Raw genomic sequence first — 24,238 nt, 5'->3', positions numbered from 1 at the left:
ATCCCGAGAACCAACATCGAAGAGGAGGAAGGTGGAAGAGACCCCAGGACCAGGGGTAAGTGGAGGAACTACCAGCAGAGTCTTCATCTACTGCAGCCCCAGGACCAGGGGTAAGTGGAGGAACTACCAGCAGAGTCTTCATCCTCTGCAGCCCCAGGACCAGGGGTAAGTGGAGGAACTACCAGCAGAGTCTCAATCCTCTGCAGCCCCAGGACCAGGGGTAAGTGGAGGAACTACCAGCAGAGTCTTCATCCTCTGCAGCCCCAGGACCAGGGGTAAGTGGAGGAACTACCAGCAGAGTCTTCATCCTCTGCAGCCCCAGGACCAGGGGTAAGTGGAGGAACTACCAGCAGAGTCTTCATCCTCTGCAGCCCCAGGACCAGGGGTAAGTGGAGGAACTACCAGCAGAGTCTCAATCCTCTGCAGCCCCAGGACCAGGGCTAAGTGGAGGAACTACCAGCAGAGTCTTCATCCTCTGCAGCCCCCAGGTCCAGGGGTAAGTGGAGGAACTACCAGCAGAGTCTTCATCCTCTGCAGCCCCCAGGACCAGGGGTAAGTGGAGGAACTACCAGCAGAGTCTTCATCCTCTGCAGCCCCAGGACCAGGGGTAAGTGGAGGAACTACCAGCAGAGTCTTCATCCTCTGCAGCCCCCAGGACCAGGGGTAAGTGGAGGAACTACCAGCAGGGTCTCAATCCTCTGCAGCCCCAGGACCAGGGGTAAGTGGAGGAACTACCAGCAGAGTCTTCATCCTCTGCAGCCCCCAGGTCCAGGGGTAAGTGGAGGAACTACCAGCAGAGTCTTCATCCTCTGCAGCCCCCAGGACCAGGGGTAAGTGGAGGAACTACCAGCAGGGTCTTCATCCTCTGCAGCCCCAGGACCAGGGGTAAGTGGAGGAACTACCAGCAGGGTCTCAATCCTCTGCAGCCCCAGGACCAGGGGTAAGTGGAGGAACTACCAGCAGAGTCTTCATCCTCTGCAACCCCAGGACTAGGGGTAAGTGGAGGAACTACCAGCAGAGTCTTCATCCTCTGCAGCCCCAGGACCAGGGGTAAGTGGAGGAACTACCAGCAGAGTCTTCATCCTCTGCAGCCCCAGGACCAGGGGTAAGTGGAGGAACTACCAGCAGAGTCTTCATCTACTGCAGCCCCAGGACCAGGGGTAAGTGGAGGAACTACCAGCAGAGTCTTCATCCTCTGCAGCCCCAGGACCAGGGGTAAGTGGAGGAACTACCAGCAGAGTCTTCATCCTCTGCAGCCCCCAGGACCAGGGGTAAGTGGAGGAACTACCAGCAGAGTCTTCATCCTCTGCAGCCCCCAGGACCAGGGGTAAGTGGAGGAACTACCAGCAGAGTCTTCATCCTCTGCAGCCCCCAGGACCAGGGGTAAGTGGAGGAACTACCAGCAGAGTCTTCATCTACTGCAGCCCCAGGACCAGGGGTAAGTGGAGGAACTACCAGCAGAGTCTTCATCCTCTGCAGCCCCAGAACCAGGGGTAAGTGGAGGAACTACCAGCAGGGTCTTCATCCTCTGCAGCCCCAGGACCAGGGGTAAGTGGAGGAACTACCAGCAGAGCCTTCATCCTCTGCAGCCCCAGGACCAGGGGTAAGTGGAGGAACTACCAGCAAAGCCTTCATCCTCTGCAGCCCCAGGACCAGGGGTAAGTGGAGGAACTACCAGCAGAGTCTTCATCCTCTGCAGCCCCAGGACCAGGGGTAAGTGGAGGAACTACCAGCAGAGTCTTCATCTACTGCAGCCCCAGGACCAGGGGTAAGTGGAGGAACTACCAGCAGAGTCTTCATCCTCTGCAGCCCCAGGACCAGGGGTAAGTGGAGGAACTACCAGCAGAGCCTTCATCCTCTGCAGCCCCAGGACCAGGGGTAAGTGGAGGAACTACCAGCAAAGCCTTCATCCTCTGCAGCCCCAGGACCAGGGGTAAGTGGAGGAACTACCAGCAGAGTCTTCATCCTCTGCAGCCCCAGGACCAGGGGTAAGTGGAGGAACTACCAGCAGAGTCTTCATCCTCTGCAGTCCCCAGGTCCAGGGGTAAGTGAAGGAACTACCAGCAGAGTCTTCATCCTCTGCAGCCCCAGGACCAGGGGTAAGTGGAGGAACTACCAGCAGAGTCTTCATCCTCTGCAGCCCCAGGACCAGGGGTAAGTGGAGGAACTACCAGCAGAGCCTTCATCCTCTGCAGCCCCAGGACCAGGGGTAAGTGGAGGAACTACCAGCAGAGCCTTCATCCTCTGCAGCCCCAGGACCAGGGGTAAGTGGAGGAACTACCAGCAGAGTCTTCATCCTCTGCAGCCCCAGGACCAGGGGTAAGTGGAGGAACTACCAGCAGAGTCTTCATCCTCTGCAGCCCCAGGACCAGGGGTAAGTGGAGGAACTACCAGCAGAGTCTTCATCCTCTGCAGCCCCAGGACCAGGGGTAAGTGGAGGAACTACCAGCAGAGTCTTCATCCTCTGCAGCTCCAGGACCAGGGGTAAGTGGAGGAACTACCAGCAGAGTCTTCATCCTCTGCAGTCCCTAAGTCCTGTGTCTCTTACTATCTGAGGCCCTGACTCTTATCCTTCCCTCCTCTCTCCCTCCTCTCTCCCTCCTCATGTCCATAATATCCTGATTTACCTTCTTTTTTCTCATTACAGCTTCATTATATCCTTTGGTAAATCTTCTTCTTCCTCATTAGTAATAGCTCGTCCCCATCTGCCTGTTTTCTGCCTCGGGCTGTTTATCCTCTTCATTGACCAGGTACAATATCCATTATTACTCCTATTGCTTCTATTACTATTTCTCCTACTTAGAGTAATATTATATATTTGCAGCACTTTCTATTAGACGTCCCTCTTCTATACTCCTGTGATATAAGTCTATTTCCCATTCTGATTGGATTACATTATTTTTTTTATCTCTGAGGGTCCTACCACTGATTTCCTGCAGGGGGCGCTCCTGGTTACCTTTTATATAGGGCGCTGCAGACCACGTCATAAATTATGTAAAGTGGTGGTGTCTCCTCCAAACCTTCCACCACAGCATAGACAGTCCTCAGGATTATACATGGTATATGGGGAGGAGTGCGGTTTAGTATTGTTGTTTGATAAAACCAATGACGTTTTGTGCAAATGTTTAGAATAAAGAACATGTCGTATCCGCTGCCGACCTCCTGATACCTGGCCGTCTATGTACAAGACTAACGAAGCAGCTACATATTCCTGCACATTGTTTGCTACATATAGACATTGAGCGAGCCTCAGAAACAATGTATCAGACACATCGTGGTGCACTTATGCACTTTAAGAAGATCTATGGAGGAGTTCCAAGATGCAACACCTGTAAATAGAACAAACAGATTAAAATACTCGTAACTTTTACGTCTGAGGCCGTACCTATGACAACAGCCATCAGGGAGCCGCTCCTCATTCTTGTTCTTTATGTTGCTTTGTCCTGTATTATGTAACTCTTATTCAGAGAAAGAACTGTCTCCCAGGTTCTCTGATATTGAGTAGTTGTGGCAAGTAGACAGGGACAGGGGCTGGGTCAAGTTTAGAAATCACTGTCTCTATCATTCCCTACCTTCCTGGTTTCAGCAGCGACCACTGGGAAATTGCTCAACTAGCAATTCCCTAACAGATGCCTTTTATTTTACCTTATTAATACAGCCTCCATAGTACCTACTGTCTAATTGACAGCATTCATTTCTAAGGCAGGATCTGAGTGTAAAGCCAGAACAAAAGCGAATACTACCCCCAATATCAATCAGGTCACCACCACCAGGGGCACTAGGAAGAACTGGGCACACTCCTGTAACCATTGGAGTGAGACAGAAGACCTGAAGCTGCCACAAATTGATAATTTTAGGCCAGGAATAGCCAGAAAATGTGGCCACCCCACCATGATAATATTAGACTCTAATTGTAGCATGGGGTTCTCTATTGTTTGTTTTTAATTAATCAGCCAGATATAACAAGCTTCAGAATGCTGGTATTATCAGGATGGGAAGTCTAAAGTTATTGTTCCGTCTAAAGATATTATTGAGTAGCCATTCCCATTACCTAGCCCTCCCTTCAATGGTCGGTGTTGAGTGGTACTCACATCTTCCTGATATCCCTGGTGTCAATGAGTAGACAGCTCATGGTAAGGGAGTTAGTGGTAGTATTTTTACTGGATAACAATAAACTCTCCCTAAATAACGGATGTATTAATCAGGCAGTTGTATAAAAAGGAGAAAAAAAACACAAACACAAGAAATAATTATATTGACATATCAAAATTCACACACACACTCACAACTACAGGGGCCAGAACAGATCAGATACCCAGCCCCCCCAATGATCTGCTGTTTGAAGATACTGCTGCATTGGGACGAGCCCTTTGGTGTCTTCGACACATACCAAGTACAGCGCCATACCTTGTATAGTGGCTGTGCTTGGTACTGCAGCTCAACCCTATTTGATAGATTAGGATTGATCTGCAAACAATGAATGTTATGTCCCATGGCCCATGAAGAAGCATTGCACGGGAGTGCCATTGCTACTTTGATCCTGGGTTTGGACCACTGCCAGTCTAATAAGGGTTCTATCCCAAGGATGACTCCTCAATACTTTAGTCCTGGAAATATGCTTTAAGCAGTTTCTGATATTCTGTATGGTTTATGTGCAGTTCACACCCTCTCAGTAAATACCTTAGGGTTCCCCTTAATATCAAGACTTTACAAAAGAAGTGTGGCTACCAAGTAAACACCAGTCTACACATCATGCAGCCTCCTTAACACTCTACTGAATGGCCAAAGCTCTACTTTTATTGGAATCATCATATCCCATCCACTAGTTAGCATCAGGCTCTTTATGGCCATAACAAGGTTGGTGTGTGAGTAGCCATACTGTGAATAGAGTAGCTATACTGTGAGTAGCCATACTGTGAGCAGCTATACTGTTAGTAGCCATACTGCGAGTAGTCATGCTGTGAGTAGCCATACTGTGAGTAGAGTAGCCATACTGTGAGCAGCTATACTGTTAGTAGCCATACTGTGAGTAGCCATGCTGTGAGTAGCCATACTGTGAGTTTCCATGCTGTGAGTAGCCATATTGTGAGTAACCATGCTGTGAGTAAGGTAGCCATACTGTGTGTAACTGTACTGTGAGTAGCCATACTGTGAGTAGGGTTGCCATACTGTGAGTAGCCATGTTGTGAGTAGCCATATTGTGAATAACCATGCTATGAGTAAGGTAGCCATACTGTGAGTAGCCATACTGTCAGTAACCATACTGTGAGTAGACATGCTGTGAGTAGTCATGTTGGGAGTAGCCATACTGTGAGTAGCCATACTGTGAGTAGCCATGCTGTGAGTAATCATGTTGGGAGTAGCTATACTGTGAGTAGCCATACTGTGAATAGAGTAGCCATACTGTGAGTAGCCATACTGTGAATAAAGTAGCCATACTGTGAGTAGCCATGCTGTGAGCAGCTATACTGTTAGTAACCATACTGCGAGTAACCATGCTGTGAGTAGCCATACTGTGAGTAGAGTAGCTATAATGTGAGTAGCCATGCTGTGAGTAGCCATACTGTGAGTAAAGAAGCCATACTGTGAGTAGCTATACTGTGAGTAGCCATGCTGTGAGTAATCATGTTGGGAGTAGCTATACTGTGAGTAGCCATACTGTGAATAGAGTAGCCATACTGTGAGTAGCCATACTGTGAATAAAGTAGCCATACTGTGAGTAGCCATGCTGTGAGCAGCTATACTGTTAGTAACCATACTGCGAGTAACCATGCTGTGAGTAGCCATACTGTGAGTAGAGTAGCTATAATGTGAGTAGCCATGCTGTGAGTAGCCATACTGTGAGTAAAGAAGCCATACTGTGAGCAGCTATACTGTTAGTAGCCATACTGTGAGTAGCCATGCTGTGAGTAGCCATACTGTGAGTTTCCATGCTGTGAGTAGCCATATTGTGAGTAACCATGCTGTGAGTAAGGTAGCCATACTGTGTGTAACTGTACTGTGAGTAGCCATACTGTGAGTAGGGTTGCCATACTGTGAGTAGCCATGTTGTGAGTAGCCATATTGTGAATAACCATGCTATGAGTAAGGTAGCCATACTGTGAGTAGCCATACTGTCAGTAACCATACTGTGAGTAGACATGCTGTGAGTAGTCATGTTGGGAGTAGCCATACTGTGAATAGCCATACTGTGAGTAGCCATGCTGTGAGTAATCATGTTGGGAGTAGCTATACTGTGAGTAGCCATACTGTGAATAGAGTAGCCATACTGTGAGTAGCCATACTGTGAATAAAGTAGCCATACTGTGAGTAGCCATGCTGTGAGCAGCTATACTGTTAGTAACCATACTGCGAGTAACCATGCTGTGAGTAGCCATACTGTGAGTAGAGTAGCTATAATGTGAGTAGCCATGCTGTGAGTAGCCATACTGTGAGTAAAGAAGCCATACTGTGAGTAGCTATACTGTTAGTAGCCATACTGTGAGTAGCCATGCTATGAGTAGCCATGCTGTGAGTAGCCATACTGTGAGTTTCCATGCTGTGAGTAGCCATATTGTGAGTAACCATGCTGTGAGTAAGGTAGCCATACTGTGAGTAACTGTACTGTGAGTAGCCATACTGTCAGTAACCATACTGTGAGTAACCATACTGAGGGTAGCCATACTGTGAGTAATCATACTGTGAGTAGCCATGCTGTGAGTAGTCATGTTGGGAGTAGCCATACTGTGAGTAGCCATGCTGTGAGTAGTCATGTTGGGAGTAGCCATACTGTGAGTAGCCATGCTGTGAGTAAGGTAGCTATACTGTGAGTAGCTGTACTGTGAGTAGCCATACTGTGAGTAGCCATACTGTCAGTAACCATACTGTGAGTAGCCATACTGTCAGTAACCATACTGTGAGTAGCCATACTGTCAGTAACCATACTGTGAGTAGCCATACTGTCAGTAACCATACTGTGAGTAGCCATGCTGTCAGTAGTCATGTTGGGAGTAGCCATACTGTGAGTAGCCATACTGTCAGTAACCATACTGTGAGTAGCCATGCTGTCAGTAGTCATGTTGGGAGTAGCCATACTGTGAGTAGCCATGTTGTGAGTAGCCATATTGTGAATAACCATGCTGTGAGTAAGGTAGCCATACTGTGAGTAGCTGTACTGTGAGTAGCCATACTGTGAGTAGCCATACTGTCAGTAACCATACTGTGAGTAGCCATGCTGTCAGTAGTCATGTTGGGAGTAGCCATACTGTGAGTAGCCATACTGTGAGTAACCATACTGAGGGTAGCCATACTGTGAGTAGCCATACTGTGAGTAACCATACTGTGAGTAGCCATGCTGTGAGTAGTCATGTTGGGAGTAGCCATACTGTGAGTAGCCATGCTGTGAGTAGTCATGTTGGGAGTAGCCATACTGTGAGTAGCCATGCTGTGAGTAGCCATACTGTGAGTAGCCATACTGTTAGTAACCATACTGTGAGTAGCCGTGCTGTCAGTAGTCATGTTGGGAGTAGCCATACTGTGAGTAACCATACTGAGGGTAGCCATACTGTGAGTAGCCATACTGTGAGTAACCATACTGTGAGTAGCCATGCTATGAGTAGTCATGTTGGCAGTAGCCATACTGTGAGTAGCCATGCTGTGAGTAGTCATGTTGGGAGTAGCCATGCTGTGAGTAGCCATGTTGTGAGTAGCCATGCTGTGAGTAGTCATGCTGTGAGTAGTCATGTTGTGAGTAACCATACTGTGAGTAGTCATGTTGGGAGTAGCCATGCTGTGAGTAGCCATGTTGGGAGTAGTCATGCTGTGAATAGTCATGTTGGCAGTAGCCATACTCACACACAGCTGCAATGCAATGTAAGCCATTCTGAACCAGTAAGCCCAAGAACTGGAATCCATCGCTTTAGGACCAAGCAATCGCGCTCTTCTCCACGGGTCAAGAACAGGTCTCGTTTGGGTAATTGGTCCCCCTTTCCTCCTTTCCTATTGTTTGGACCTGCATTTTCATTTCTGTTCATGTCTCCCCCCCTCTGCTCTTTGTACATCACTCAGAACATATTGTATTTATCTCCAAGGTGTTGTGTAAGCAATGGCTGCTGCAAATGTCCGAGGATTCATTTGATGACCAATATGAGGGATGCACCGACAAAATGGAATCCAAAGCTCCAGAGATATTGAAGAAGGAACGATTGCAGACTCCCGAGTTTGACATTGCCTGGAAAAACGCCTCTGCTTTATGGCAACAACGAAAACTATTGGTGGGGCGTCTTCCTGATGGTTTTAAGGAGGAATATGGGATAGCGATATTAACACTTACCTTTATGGATTTACATATCTTTCGAAATCTGAACCAAGCTGTGGCGTGGTATGGCCAAAATCCCGAAAATTTCAGGTTCCATTCATTACATTTCTATCTTACCAGAGCTATGACCGTGATTAACCCTGGGTGTGAAGAAAAAACCATGTCCACCTACCACTATACTAATCACTTTGTACCGCCATCTGATCCTCAGGCCACAGTAAGATTGGGACAGATTTTTGCAACTTTGACTGAGATTAAGGCGGAAAAACAATCGGGTAACCCATCAACATTCATTAACACATGCTTTGGGGTGGAACTGCAGAAGTTCGATCCCAGGTTTAAGGACGTCCTGATTCCAATAAATGAAGTGTTTCAGGTCACAATGTATGATAAGGAACAGAACAAGATCACCCTGCAGAGCACCAATAGGAAATGCAGTTATTACAACTGTGCCTACCTGGGGGGTAAGTAGCCACGACCTGGGGGGGTAAGTAGTCAATACCGGGGGGGGGGGGGGTAAGTAGTCAATACCATGGGGGTAAGTAGCCAATACCATGGAGGTAAGTAACCAATACCGAGGGGTAAGTAGTCAATACCATGGGGGGTAAGTAGCCAATACCTGGTGGGTAAGTAGCCAATACCTGGTGGGTAAGTAGTCAATACCATGGAGGTAAGTAGCCAATACCTGGGGGGTAAGTAGTCAATACCATGGGGGTAAGTAGTCAATACCATGGGGGGTAAGTAGCCAATACCGGGGGGTAAGTGGCCAATACCTGGGGGTGGGGTAAGTAGCCAATACCGGGGGGTAAGTAGTCAATACCATGGAGGTAAGTAGCCAATACTGGGGAGTAAGTAGTCAATACCATGGGGGGTAAGTAGCCAATACCTGGGGGTAAGTAGTCAATACCGGGGGTAAGTAGTCAATACCATGGAGGTAAGTAGCCAATACCAGGGGGTAAGTAGTCAATACCATGGGGGTAAGTAGCCAATACCATGGGGGGTAAGTAGCCAATACCAGGGGGTAAGTAGTTAATACCATGGGGAGTAAGTAGTCAATACCATGGGGGGGTAAGTAGCCAATACCATGGGGGGTAAGTAGCCAATACCGGGGGGTAAGTGGCCAATACCTGGGGGGTAAGTAGCCAAGACCTGGGGGTGGGGTAAGTAGCCAATACCGGGGGGTAAGTAGTCAATACCATGGAGGTAAGTAGCCAATACTGGGGAGTAAGTAGTCAATACCATGGGGGGTAAGTAGCCAATACCTGGGGGTAAGTAGTCAATACCGGGGGTAAGTAGTCAATACCATGGAGGTAAGTAGCCAATACCAGGGGGTAAGCAGTTAATACCATGGGGGGTAAGTAGCCAATACCGGGGGGTAAGTAGCCAATTCCTGGGGGGTAAGTAGCCAATACCGAGGGGTAAGTAGTCAATACCATGGGGGTAAGTAGCCAACACCAGGGGGTAAGTAGCCAAGACCTGGGGGGTAAGTAGCCAAGACCTGGGGGGTAAGTAGCCAAGACCTGGGGGGGGTAAGTAGCCAATACCGGGGGGGTAAGTAGCCAATACCTGGGGGTAAATAGCCAATACCTGGGGGGTAAGTAGCCAATACCAGGGAGGGTAAGTAGCCAATACCTGGAGGTAAGTAGTCAATACCATGGGGGGTAAGTAGCCAATACCTGGGGGGTAAGTAGCCAATACCTGGGGGGTAAGTAGCCAATACCAGGGAGGGTAAGTAGCCAAGACGGTTTCTATCCCGAGGGCCAAGGATTTCAGTATTGAATGCCTTTTCAGTGTTGGATGTCTCTTTGACACTTGGCCTCAGGACTCTGGTAGATGAATGTGCCATCCAGTCCTATCTCTTTCCATCTCGGTGACCACTCATTTTAGTATCGGGAGCTCTATGTAACAAAGGAATTTTACAAAAGTTTTAGGTTCATTCAAAACGCGCCACCCACAAATCCCTATTATACTGTAAAGTCACTTTCTTGCACCGTCCAGCTGTCTCTTGGGGTCTTGATCAATGGTCCACCAGCTTCTTGCAGCCTCCTGGGTGACATCAGATGCCCGGGGGGAGGGGACTGAAGCTTGAGATCACATAGGGTGTGTGGATGACACTTACTATAACGGTCCATGAAGTCAGCACAATCCACAACCCTCTGTAGTCCCTCGGGGAATGTGATGTCACCAAGGAGAATATAAGACCACCAAATATGACTCCAGCAGAGCACAGGAGAAGGCCTGGACTTATTATACTCAGGGGTATGAAGAGACTCCAGAGTATTCCAATCGCCCCACTGATCAGATCAAACATAAGGAAACAGAGGACAGAAGAAATCTCGCAGGGTTCGCTCATCTCTAGTGGACGGGAAGTTCCATTGCTACATAAGACACTGTCTCTTTGGGCCGCACAGACTTGTTTCATGTCTCTCCAGTCTCATCTATAGGAGAGAGGAGATTATCACACATCATACAATAAGAGTAGAGACAACATAAACAAGGCAAAACGGACTAAAAAATGTGATCCTGGGATCCCGAGTGCTGGAGCAACGTGGATAACCCCTTTAATTTTGGGGGGCGACCTGTTGTGTTCTTATATTGCACATTGTGTGTATTTGGGTGACTAGAGCTGAGGTGTATTACAAGGTCCAACTGCAGGACGAGATATTGTCTAGGGGAGGAAAGATTATTCTTCTGTTTGTAGACACTGACCTGAGTGTGACAGAGATCATGCTTATACCTCCTTTCTAATTTCAGGAACCAAAAGCCGAAACTGCAGCTATAGGAGCAAATCATCAGGTGAGGAACCGAAAGACTATGACATCCGACAATCTGTAACGTAATACCAGTGACCAGAGACGTACTATGACATGCAGAAGTATCTAGTGTATATTCACATTCACTTATATTACGTCAGGTTTAGGCAACATGGAAATCCTTGGTCGCGAAACGGAACTCGCAAAATCACTAAATATCCCGAAACTAATAGTGAGCCAATGTGACTGGTGAAAACACATTGCAACCCCTGAATACTGAAGAAATCTCTATGGACTATGCAGTCACTGTGTACATACAATACTTATCCTGTATTATACTCCAGAGCTGCGCTCACTATTCTGCTGGTACAGTCACTGTGTACATACATTACATTACTTATCCTGTATTATACCCCAGAGCTGCGCTCACTATTCTGCTGGTACAGTCACTGTGTACATACATTACATTACTTATCCTGTATTATACCCCAGAGCTGCGCTCACTATTCTGCTGGTACAGTCACTGTGTACATACATTACATTACTTATCCAGTATTATACTCCAGAGCTGCGCTCACTATTCTGCTGGTACAGTCACTGTGTACATACAATACTTATCCTGTATTATACTCCAGAGCTGCACTCACTATTCTGCTGGTGCAGTCACTGTGTACATACATTACATTACTTATCCTGTATTATACTCCAGAGCTGCGCTCACTATTCTGCTGGTACAGTCACTGTGTACATACATTACATTACTTATCCTGTATTATACTCCAGAGCTGTGCTCATTATTCTGCTGGTACAGTCACTGTGTACATACATTACATTACTTATCCTGTATTATACTCCAGAGCTGCGCTCACTATTCTGCTGGTACAGTCACTGTGTACATACATTACATTACTTATCCTGTATTATACTCCAGAGCTGCGCTCACTATTCTGCTGGTACAGTCACTGTGTACATACATTGCATTACTTATCCTGTATTATACTCCAGAGCTGTGCTCACTATTCTGCAGGTACAGTCACTGTGTACATACATTACATTACTTATCCTGTATTATACTCCAGAGCTGTGCTCACTATTCTGCTGGTATAGTCACTGTGTACATACATTACATTACTTATCCTGTATTATACTCCAGAGCTGCGCTCACTATTCTGCTGGTGCAGTCACTGTGTACATACATTACATTACTTATCCTGTATTATACTCCAGAGCTGCGCTCACTATTCTGCTGGTACAGTCACTGTGTACATACATTACATTACTTATCCTGTATTATACTCCAGAGCTGCACTTACTATTCTGCTGGTGCAGTCACTGTGTACATACATTACATTACTTATCCTGTATTATACCCCAGAGCTGCGCTCACTATTCTGCTGGTGCAGTCACTGTGTACATACATTACATTACTTATCCTGTATTATACTCCAGAGCTGCACTTACTATTCTGCTGGTGCAGTCACTGTGTACATACATTACATTACTTATCCTGTATTATACTCCAGAGCTGCGCTCACTATTCTGCTGGTGCAGTCACTGTGTACATACATTACATTTCTTATCCTGTATTATACTCCAGAGCTGCACTCACTATTCTGCTGGTGCAGTCACTGTGTACATACATTACATTACTTATCCTGTATTATACTCCAGAGCTGCGCTCACTATTCTGCTGGTGCAGTCACTGTGTACATACATTACATTACCTATCCTGTATTATACTCCAGAGCTGCGCTCACTATTCTGCTGGTGCAGTCACTGTGTACATACATTACATTACTTATCCTGTATTATACTCCAGAGCTGCGCTCACTATTCTGCTGGTGCAGTCACTGTGTACATACATTACATTACTTATCCTGTATTATACTCCAGAGCTGCGCTCACTATTCTGCTGGTACAGTCACTGTGTACATACATTACATTACTTATCCTGTATTATACTCCAGAGCTGCGCTCACTATTCTGCTGGTGTAGTCACTGTGTACATACATTACATTACTTATCCTGTATTATACTCCAGAGCTGCACTCACTATTCTGCTGGTGCAGTCACTGTGTACATACATTACATTACTTATCCTGTATTATACTCCAGAGCTGCACTCACTATTCTGCAGGTACAGTCACTGTGTACATACATTACTTATCCTGTATTATACTCCAGAGCTGCGCTCACTATTCTGCTGGTGCAGTCACTGTGTACATACATTACATTACTTATCCTGTATTATACTCCAGAGCTGCACTTACTATTCTGCTGGTGCAGTCACTGTGTACATACATTACATTTCTTATCCTGTATTATACTCCAGAGCTGCACTCACTATTCTGCTGGTGCAGTCACTGTGTACATACATTACATTACTTATCCTGTATTATACTCCAGAGCTGCGCTCACTATTCTGCTGGTGCAGTCACTGTGTACATACATTACATTACTTATCCTGTATTATACTCCAGAGCTGCGCTCACTATTCTGCTGGTGCAGTCACTGTGTACATACATTACATTACTTATCCTGTATTATACTCCAGAGCTGCGCTCACTATTCTGCTGGTACAGTCACTGTGTACATACATTACATTACTTATCCTGTATTATACTCCAGAGCTGCGCTCACTATTCTGCTGGTACAGTCACTGTGTACATACATTACATTACTTATCCTGTATTATACTCCAGAGCTGCGCTCATTATTCTGCTGGTACAGTCACTGTGTACATACATTACATTACTTATCCTGTATTACACTCCAGAGCTGTGCTCACTATTCTGCTGGTAAAGTCACTGTGTACATACATTACATTACTCATCCTGTATTATACTCCAGAGCTGCGCTCACTATTCTGCTGGTAAAGTCACTGTGTACATACATTACATTACTCATCCTGTATTATACTCCAGAGCTGCACTCACTATTCTGCAGGTACAGTCACTGTGTACATACATTACTTATCCTGTATTATACTCCAGAGCTGCGCTCACTATTCTGCAGGTACAGTCACTGTGTACATACATTACATTACTTATCCTGTATTATACTCCAGAGCTGCGCTCACTATTCTGCTGGTGCAGTCACTGTGTACATACATTACATTACTTATCCTGTATTATACCCCAGAGCTGCGCTCACTATTCTGCTGGTACAGTCACTGTGTACATACATTACATTACTTATCCTGTATTATACTCCAGAGCTGCGCTCACTATTCTGCTGGTACAGTCACTGTGTACATACATTACATTACTTATCCTGTATTATACTCCAGAGCTGCGCTCATTATTCTGCTGGTACAGTCACTGTGTACATACATTACATTACTTATCCTGTATTACACTCCAGAGCTGTGCTCACTATTCTGCTGGTAAAGTCACTGTGTACATACATTACATTACTCATCCTGTATTATACTCCAGAGCTGCGCTCACTATTCTGCTGGTACAGTCACTGTGTACATACATTACATTACTTATCCTGTATTATACTCCAGAGCTGCGCTCACTATTCTGCTGGTGCAGTCACTGTGTACATACATTACATTACTTATCCTGTATTATACTCCAGAGCTGCACTCACTATTCTGCAGGTACAGTCACTGTGTACATACATTACTTATCCTGTATTATACTCCAGAGCTGCGCTCACTATTCTGCAGGTACAGTCACTGTGTACATACATTACATTACTTATCCTGTATTATACTCCAGAGCTGCGCTCACTATTCTGCTGGTGCAGTCACTGTGTACATACATTACATTACTTATCCTGTATTATACCCCAGAGCTGCGCTCACTATTCTGCTGGTACAGTCACTGTGTACATACATTACATTACTTATCCTGTATTATACTCCAGAGCTGCGCTCACTATTCTGCTGGTACAGTCACTGTGTACATACATTACATTACTTATCCTGTATTATACTCCAGAGCTGCGCTCATTATTCTGCTGGTACAGTCACTGTGTACATACATTACATTACTTATCCTGTATTACACTCCAGAGCTGTGCTCACTATTCTGCTGGTAAAGTCACTGTGTACATACATTACATTACTCATCCTGTATTATACTCCAGAGCTGCGCTCACTATTCTGCTGGTACAGTCACTGTGTACATACATTACATTACTTATCCTGTATTATACTCCAGAGCTGCGCTCACTATTCTGCTGGTGCAGTCACTGTGTACATACATTGCATTACTTATCCTCTGGCCCAGCCACTGACCTACAGCCATCGTCCTCCATAAGCCTCTCATTCCCCTCCATGTCCTGATCTTCTCCTGAGCTGCACCAGGTCTCTGGATTGCTCTTCTCTGTTACATCAGACTATATCTGGCGGTCGCTCCTGTGAGAATATCCCATAGTTTATCTTCTTACACCTTTGATCTGGGTGATGATAAGGCCTTGGTATAGACCTACCTGCACTACTGCAATATCTCCCATCTGTCCATCTACTGACTGTCCCAGGCTCCCCCTCCTGTATTGGGGCAGGACCTTCATCCTGGTGTCTCATTGTATAAATTGTTCTCAGGTTCCCTTTATTACTTTCTCTAATATTTTGATTTCTCTTTTTTTTAGCTCCAGCTAAGGCATTCAGTAATGTAGTGACTGCGCCTCTACTGGTCACTATGAGTATTGCAGTCATATCAACTACAAGTTTTCTGATGACCTGAGTTTAGTGTATCTGCTGTAGATGGGACGCGGGTGGATAATAACTAGTGTCTTGTGTCCTCACTGTAGTCAGTCTGCTCTGTGTAGTGTATTATGTCCCCCCTACAATAAAAAGAACCTGGAAAAAGCATTTCCTTAGTCAGCTCGTCATTTTCTAATGTGTGGTCCATGAGAGTCCTCCAAGCTGGATGGTGACATGATGTTCATTGATGGTGTTACTTTATGGAAATCCCAATATGGCTGCTGAAGGACAGGTTAGGTCATGAATCGGTAAACGTATCGGGACTAGCCAGTATATATTGTAATAGTCCGCACTGCCCTCCAAGGAAGGAAATACCAGCAGAGTCTTCATCCTCTGCAGCCCCCAGGACCAGGGGTAAGTGGAGGAACTACCAGCAGAGTCTTCATCCTCTGCAGCCCCTAGGACCAGGGGTAAGTGGAGGAACTACCAGCAGAGTCTTCATCCTCTACAGCCCCAGGACCAGGGGTAAGTGGAGGAACTACCAGCAGAGTCTTCATCCTCTGCAGCCCCCATTGTGTATTGTGGACCCCTTGTATTACATGTCATGGCTGGTTCATCTCCTGATATTGTGCTGTCTATGTACTAGATATGAGGAGGGGTCTACACCGGAGCTGTCAGTGTGATACATACATTTTACTACATATCGAACATGGAACAAGCATTAGAAACAAAGTATCAGATACATGATGATACATTCAGAGAAAACACTTGTAACTTTTATATCTGCGGCCGCACCCATGACACCGGCCATCAGGGAATCGCTCCTTACTGGTTCTTACATCTGTTGCAGCACAGTCACGTGTTACCCCTCCCCATACTGCTGTTAGAGATGGGCAAACCACCTGAGATTTCAGCATACTTGTGATGTTCACCCACCAGATAAATAAGAGACAAAATCGGTCTGTAGAGAGACAGAGGGGTCTTGAGGGTCACGTAATACCCCATAGAGCGGTCTGGAAAGGTCATGTCACACCCCACATACCCACTGACACCCTATTACCGCCTCAGACGTCCACCTGCGCTGTTTGTGTCACTCAGGAGGTTGGAAAATGTGCAGGGGAATGAGCAGCAGATGCTGCGAAAGACCCAGGAGAGGTGAGTATAAGTGTGTACGATGTGTCTGCACCTCCCTGGGGCCTCCAGTGATTATTATCTCCAGAGACACCAGGGTATAATTATCATTCCTGGCTGAGATCAAGTTATTGGGTTTATATAAGGAGCCTGAATTATTAGAAACCAGCTCACTCATCTCTACAAATTGTACATACCCAGATACATTCCGGAATAATAGTGCCACAGATTGCTCAGGTGACCGCTTCTATTCAATTCCCAATTGTTACCTCCGGGTCCAGGTTACCGTGTAGTCTTATTCCTATAAGAATTCTTCACCTGGATCCAAATACGGACTCCACTGTCATAAAGTAGCTCCAACCTGAGTCACGATGACCAACAAACATATAGTCGCAGTCAGCACGGCCAAACAATGTGCACAAGAAATGCCGGACACATTGTTGCGGCGCAATAGACACTTGGACACAAAAAGTTGCCCCAGCGCTCTGTCGGTACAAGAGCATTACTGCTGATCCCTACTGTATATAAAAATGTATGACAATAAGGTTCTTGGTTACATTTTGATCAAATTGTATTAGCCCATCTGCCATGACAAGACGACCCTACACTAAAGTGATTCACCCAATATGGCAGAATATGGCTTAGATATACTCGCTGTTACTTCATTGTAGGCCGAAGCCCGAAGAGAGGTGAGTAGGGTTGAGCGTTCGTGTTTGGAAATGATTGGATTCTGATTAGCGATCGAGAAAGTTTCACGATCGCGATCGGAATTCCGAACACGATCTTTTTAGGTGGGATCGAGATCGGTGATTATTTCCCACAATGCTTTGCTACTCGCCAAGCATTCTGGGAAAAGCTAACAATGTTAGCCTTCACACTGAGTATACGCTTTGCTCATTCTGAGTGGACTGTATACTCAGTGTGAAGGCTCCGCTGCGGTTCCATAGGAATGAATGGAAGCAGCCGGCACACAGTCTTAACCCCCTGCGTACCGGCTGCGTCCTTTCATTCTAATGGGAGACAAGCTAACCTCTCTAGTAGCTACTTACCTGCAGAGATGGCTGGTCCGGTGCCCAGTGTTCTCGTTCTTCTTCGCCTCGCTGCCCCCGCTTCCTAGGTTAGTGTTAAAGAGCTAGGAAGAAGGCGGGGCTTGTAGCTTAGGAGAGTGTGGGCGGGTACAGGGCGGGGAGACGTGACGTCTCCCCTCCCAGTACCTGCCCACACTCTCTTAACATGGGAGGCAGGGGGCAGCGAGGCGAAGAAGAACGAGAACACCGGGCACCGGACCAGCCATCTCTGCAGGTAAGTAGACACCAGGGGGGACTAAGTAGCCAGAGGATTAAAAAAAAAAATCCTCTGGTTACTTAGTAATTAGAAAAATTCACTCCGATTAGTAAAAAAATCCCATTGACTTGCATTGGGATCGGAATTGGGATCGAGATCGGGTTTGAATGAAAAATGATCGGAAATCAGATTTCTAAATCGATCCTGAAAAGTCAAGATCGGCTCAACCCTAGAGGCGAGTCATTTTAGTGTAGGGGTCCATCTAAAAGAAGTGGTCGCTGCAGATGGGCTAATGCAATTTATCAAAATGTTACCAAGAACCTCCTTGTCATGTATTCTTTTAGATAAAGTAGTTATATAGTTATTGCTCTTGGTGCGGGCAGAAGGCTGGGGAAACTTTTGTTGAACACAGGGGACACGATCCACAACACCCTCCCTTCCCAACGCCCCCATGTGGCATGATTTCGGGAGCTGTCCGGTGACTATAGGAGCCCTGCCATTGTATGGTAACTAGTAATAGTATTGCAGTCTATGGCACATGTTCATTGCAGATGTTCAAGCCCCCTAAGGGGATATAAAAAAATAAGAAAAAAGTTGTTTTTTTTTTTTTTTTTAAAGTTTAAATCCCCCCTTTTCCTAGATCACATATAAATGTAAGAAAAACCCCTTAGACGTCCTAAAATACATTGTGTCACCCCCTAGTGTAGAGATGTCCTCAGGTACACGGGTAGTGCAGGCAGGCGAGATACATCCCAGCTATACGATGTGCAATCACCTATAGGCCATACGTCTCCCCAGTCCTTAGAGGGACTGTCTGCAGTCAGTAACTCTCTCACCTCTGATCTAGTCCTGAAGGTTTCCCCATTCTTGTATCTGGAATCGATTACCCCTGAGGGATCTCTCTCCATATTGTTACTCGCTCTCCGGGGACTTGTCCGGGTGTATTTGTCCTTGTATTACAATGTTGTAGTTCTTGTGTTGGCCACTAGGTGTCAGCCGCCAGTATCCGGATAACAAGAAGCTTCTAATATTTATAAACAGTCAGCAAAGCAGATCAGGCCGAGGAGTAAGGAAAGCGCAAGACGGGAAGACATTTACTGACTGTTATATGCCATAGGTTTCCTGTATCCATGTGTTACTAATAGTTAGAGATGAGCGAGTAGTGAAATTGTCAAAAATTCGAATTTCGATTTGAGTAGCCCCTCAATATTCGACTATTCGACCAAATATCAAATCCCATTATAGTCTATGGGGGAAAAAATGCTCGTTTCAGGGAAATCAAAATCCGTGTCTGGAGGGTCACCAAGTCCACTATGACACCCCAGGAAATGATGCCAACACCTCTGCAATGTAACTGGGCCAGCAGGGGGCGCATGTCTGGGGGCATCTAACACACCAAAGACCCTCTATTACCCCAACATCACAGCCTAACAACTAGACACTTTCCAAACTCAATAGAACCTCTATGGAAAGTGGGAAAATACCTGGAAACCTTCTTTCCTCCACAATAGTATGGACAGAAACACAGATCTTAAGCTAAAGAAACATTAGCAAGCCCCCCTTTAAATCACGTTGCCCATCACAACCACAGATGGCATAGGCAATGGGAAATCCATCAGTCCCCACCCTGACCTGTCATTGTGCGCGTGATGTGGTGAGATCTTCCAAATGTGGTGGCCATTGAGATGAGCCCTTCCAAATTAAGTTAGAGGTCCTTAAGCTGAGCCATACAAAAATGACTTTTCCGGCCCTTGGGGTGAGGTGAGCCTTGTACCAGCAGAGTTTAGGCCCTTAAGGTGAATTGAGCGTTGTAGTAGCAGAGATTGAGGTGAGCCATAATGGGGTGGTTTTAACTTCATGTCGGGGTGCTTGACACTGGTGGAGATGCAAATCCTGGGTCTATCCAGTGACTGTTCATTTTGATCACCGTCAGCCGATCAGCACTCTCAGCTGACAGCCGGCTGCGCTTATCGGTGATGATACCACCGGCTGTGCTGAAGACCCTTTCCTATAGCATGCTGGCGGCAGGGCAGGACAAGGGAAGGTGGGAGGGGATACAAATTTTTACTGCGTTTATCGTGTGTTATTCGACCGAGTATGAATATTTTGAATACCGTAATATTCGATCAAATACTACTCGCTCATCTCTACTAATAGTATATACATGTATGTCTTATAGCAGTATAGTAGATGGGGGTTTGGCGCTCTTATACACAGTGTCTACCTTCTGGGCACTGCGGCTTTTACTGCTTATCTGCTCCTTCCACCTACTTGTGGACATCTATTTAGGGGCCCTAGTCTGGATATCACTCTAATATATTATAGCAAGGGGTGACGCCATTCCAAAGGTCTATTTGAGAGCACCTATACACCTATAGATAGTTACCCCTGAGATTTGCCTCCTAACAGTTACGTTACCATTGCCAGGGGCTTTCTTGTCTTACATGAGAGAGGCAGAACTGAAAGCCCATATAATGGGGGATAACTCTGCCCTATGTGTTTCCCTGCCTGTCCCCTCACCGCAGGTTATACACCAGGACCTTCTAATGTGACAACGACTTGCGGTGGCCTCAGTAACCTCCAGTCTGATGTATGGATGTGTTTACTGACATAGCGGCCGGCTGTCTTGTACCTAACCTACATTAGGCCACGTTGATCTATAATCCCCAGTGTGATGATGAGAGACCCAGTTATGTATTTGTATTTGGTGTAATCTTCCTTTTTCATATATACATGCTCTGTGAGCAAGACCCATCTGTTGTATCAAGACCCTTACTACCCGTACTAATCTGGTTGTCACAGCAGGAGACCCCCGGGACTATGTGCATTGTAACCCTGCTTAGCACACACAACCCAGACTCCATGTCTTTAGCCAAAACTACAAAGGAAATACGGTTTTATGGCAATTTTTCCCCAGGAGAACCTCCCACAGTGGCCCCGTTAACTTCCTTCAGGTGCACAAGACAAAGATGAACAATTCAAATCCAGACATGTTACTGTTGGCCACAGGGAAAATGTCCAGACACTGAACTCGTTACCCAAAGGGGATTGGGGTGTCACTCTTGGTGTCTACACGATGAGGGTCTTGTCACAAACCCCATCATACTCCTTGCCTGACACTATAGTCATCCGGTGGGGAATTATGACTGTTCTTAGTTCTTTGGGTTTCAGGATGGAGGGATACCTATTCCCCAAAGTACTCTACAAACTCTGTATGCTCCCAATAGACATTCCTAACGCATTCTTCACGTCATTGCGCAGTCTTTTTACGAAATTTATTTAGAGACAAAAGACTCCTCGCCTGGCATGGTCCCTTCTCTCCAAACCCGGACAAATGGGAGGTATTGGCCTACCGGACATACTACAGTACTATAAAGCGGTCCAACCGGGATGGTGCGCTACTTTGTTTGTTCCACTTGATGGACTTCTGGATATACCTAAAAGGATACTGTCGGACCTGTGGATTGCCCCTTCTATTAGGAAACAATCTCAAATCTCTAACCCTTTATTTCGGGGAGCAGTTGATGCTTGGAGTGAATTTGGTGAGTCCCCGGCTCCACTTCCTTTGCCTATTCTCCCGCTCGGTTTGCTCCCGACACTGCAGAAATCTCCTGGCTCCGGTCTTATAGATTTGTGGCTACCACTATATTCTCACTCACTACGAGATGTATCATCAGGCTCGTCCTGGAAACCCTGGAGAGATTGTGCGCATCTGTTCTCAGATGTTAACCTGACCTATCTACATGAGTGAAACATTCAGCATTACTTTACTAAGTTCAATGAATCCTTTCCATTGCTCACAGAATTGACATCCTTTGAAAAACTTTTGCTATCTAGCACTAGAATACTTCGGAAAACGTCTCTCCTTCTGCATAAATACGTTGCCCCTGTGGTTCAGACTAAACCTGCGTTCTTAGTCAGCGGGGAGAAAGACCTGAAAATCTCACTCAGCGAGATTGAAATCAAGACGGTACTACGCTCTACCCATGGTTTCTCCTCTGGTATTTGTTCAAGGAGATGATTTTTGGAGTCTATTGCTGATGTGTGGAGATGCTACAGCTGACTGGTATTTCTTTCTATTACTGTGGACACGTGGGACTCTGTTACAGCCTGGGAACCATCACCCACCTACCCCAGGAGTTATGGAAGCTTGGCAAGGGAGCAGCACGCTGTATACCTGGATGGTCTCTGACTTCTTTGGGGAAGTAGAACACAGTGGTAAAGAGGAGGAGGAGGAGGAGGAGGAGGGCTTGTGATGAAGGATATTTGGGGCATTTTTTTTTGTGGTTAATGGACAATAGTGCTGATGCAAGATACCGAACTATCAGCTGTGAGCAGGAGATCTCACCACCTACCAAAGGAACTGCCACATGTTATCGTGATAGCTGCCTATGTCCCCCACCTCTGCAAAAATGTTTTTCTGCTTGTTATATCTACATGCTGTGACCCCCCTCCTCGTGTCCTCCAACCACATTCGGCCGTATTATTAACATCACTCCACACAGAGAAGTAAATGATCCTGCAGTGTGTCTGTGTTTCTTTCGTTTTAGTTGCTCTGATTCCTAGGATTTCTCTATCTGCCATGAGCTTATACGTGTTTCTCTCGTGTTATATACTACTGTATCATCTATGAAACTGTATCACTGAAATTTCCCCATTGTGGGACTATTAAAGGAATATCTTATCTTATCTTAATAGAAAAACTATAAACTCGTCTCACGGTGGTCTAGAACCCTTGACTGGTTCCTCCACGGATGTATGCTGGTGCCGTTCTGTTGCTTAAGGCACATACCTCCACATTTGGTGGTCTTGCCCTATTATTCAGCCTCAACAAATGTTATACTGTTCTGAAATCTTCATTTTCCCTCACCCCGTCGATGGTCTTTCCCCATCTCTACGTATAAGCCAGCAAAGGATTTATTATCTACACCCCTGCTTGCAGCGGCGAAGATGCTGATTTCGCTTCTAAAGACTGCCTCTCCAGTGTCTTTATGGCACTCTAAGGTGAGAGAGATAGCCAGATGTGAAGAGTTGGAGGAATAGGACCCATGATTGTTTTTTGAAGTCTTGGACCCCTTGGCTTACCTATGCTTGAAGCCTACAGCACTAATATACTGGAGTACAAGAGGTACATCTTGCTGACTTTTCTGCCCTTGACGGTGTTCGCTTGCCTACTCCTTCCTCCCACCTCTTCACTGCCCTCCCATCCTTCTCTTATCTCTTCATCCTACCCCCTACTCTATAAAGATCTCTCTTTTTCCTGGACACACGCTCTTTGACTGACTTAAGCATGCGCTCTGAGGCCTAGGAGTCAGGCCTAAGCGAACCGGATTACAGATTTGTATTGGTATTATTTTTTTTCTATTCTTTTACTCCCATTTGTATTTTCTGTACTATATTGTGCTTTGGCCTGTATTTGCTTGATGATCCTCTGATTTACATTCTGTGTATGGTAAAGGCGGGCACCAACACACTAGGGTTAATAAATATATAACATTTATAAGACTCGTTTCATATTATCCTATGAACCCAGCTCATGTGAGTGGAAGGTAAGAAGGGTGGTCGCAGGTGTGCCAAGCGACTTGAAAAAACGATAACCTTCACATCCAGATTTTGGCGTCTTTTATTATTTTGGAGCTGTAACTGGTGGGTATTAATGGTGGGAAGGGCTTCATTGTTACCTGTTATATGACCCTGGGTCTGACACACTATATACACCTGCACAGGGTGACTACAGGTATTATATCCTCCTCCTCCTCATAAATCTAGTTGAGAAACGCAATGAGGATTTAGATTACTAGGTAACGAATGGCTGTTGCGTATGTTAGGACATGGGGCAAGGAACTCTACATGTTCCTCCTTGACACCCCATGGCAAAATTGGGGGGCGCCTATGTGCATCTTCTGGAGCTCGGGGTCTGTCCAGTGACCACTGGCTGCTAGTATCCCCCAGTACCTGGTGATCCTGCCCAGATGTGTATGCATAGACTGACTTCCTCTATAGACTGCAATACACATGCATCCCAGTGGGACATCACTAAAATCCACTGCAAGGCACAATGTTCTGCACCACTATAAGGCTCTCTGCAGCCCGGAAATAGCTGTTTTTTTGATGAAG

At 46.0% G+C, this 24,238-nt stretch overlaps 1 protein-coding gene across 1 annotated transcript; it reads left to right on the top strand.

Annotated features, from left to right (window-relative positions):
* The first annotated feature begins 7,810 nt into the window (after positions 1-7,810).
* LOC142193512 (ecto-ADP-ribosyltransferase 5-like) lies at positions 7,811-22,142 on the top strand. The gene is made up of 5 exons (XM_075262484.1): positions 7,811-7,819; positions 8,070-8,760; positions 11,051-11,132; positions 16,805-16,861; positions 21,959-22,142. The coding sequence occupies exons 1-5, from the start codon at positions 7,811-7,813 to the stop codon at positions 22,140-22,142; spliced, it is 1,023 nt and encodes a 340-aa protein (XP_075118585.1).
* Positions 22,143-24,238: the final 2,096 nt, after the last annotated feature.

This window comes from Leptodactylus fuscus, chromosome 2 (genome assembly GCF_031893055.1).
Source record: "Leptodactylus fuscus isolate aLepFus1 chromosome 2, aLepFus1.hap2, whole genome shotgun sequence".
Lineage (NCBI taxonomy): Eukaryota > Metazoa > Chordata > Amphibia > Anura > Leptodactylidae > Leptodactylus > Leptodactylus fuscus.
The sequence above is the reverse complement of the archived record's forward strand: the minus strand, read 5'-3'. Positions and strand labels throughout refer to the sequence as shown.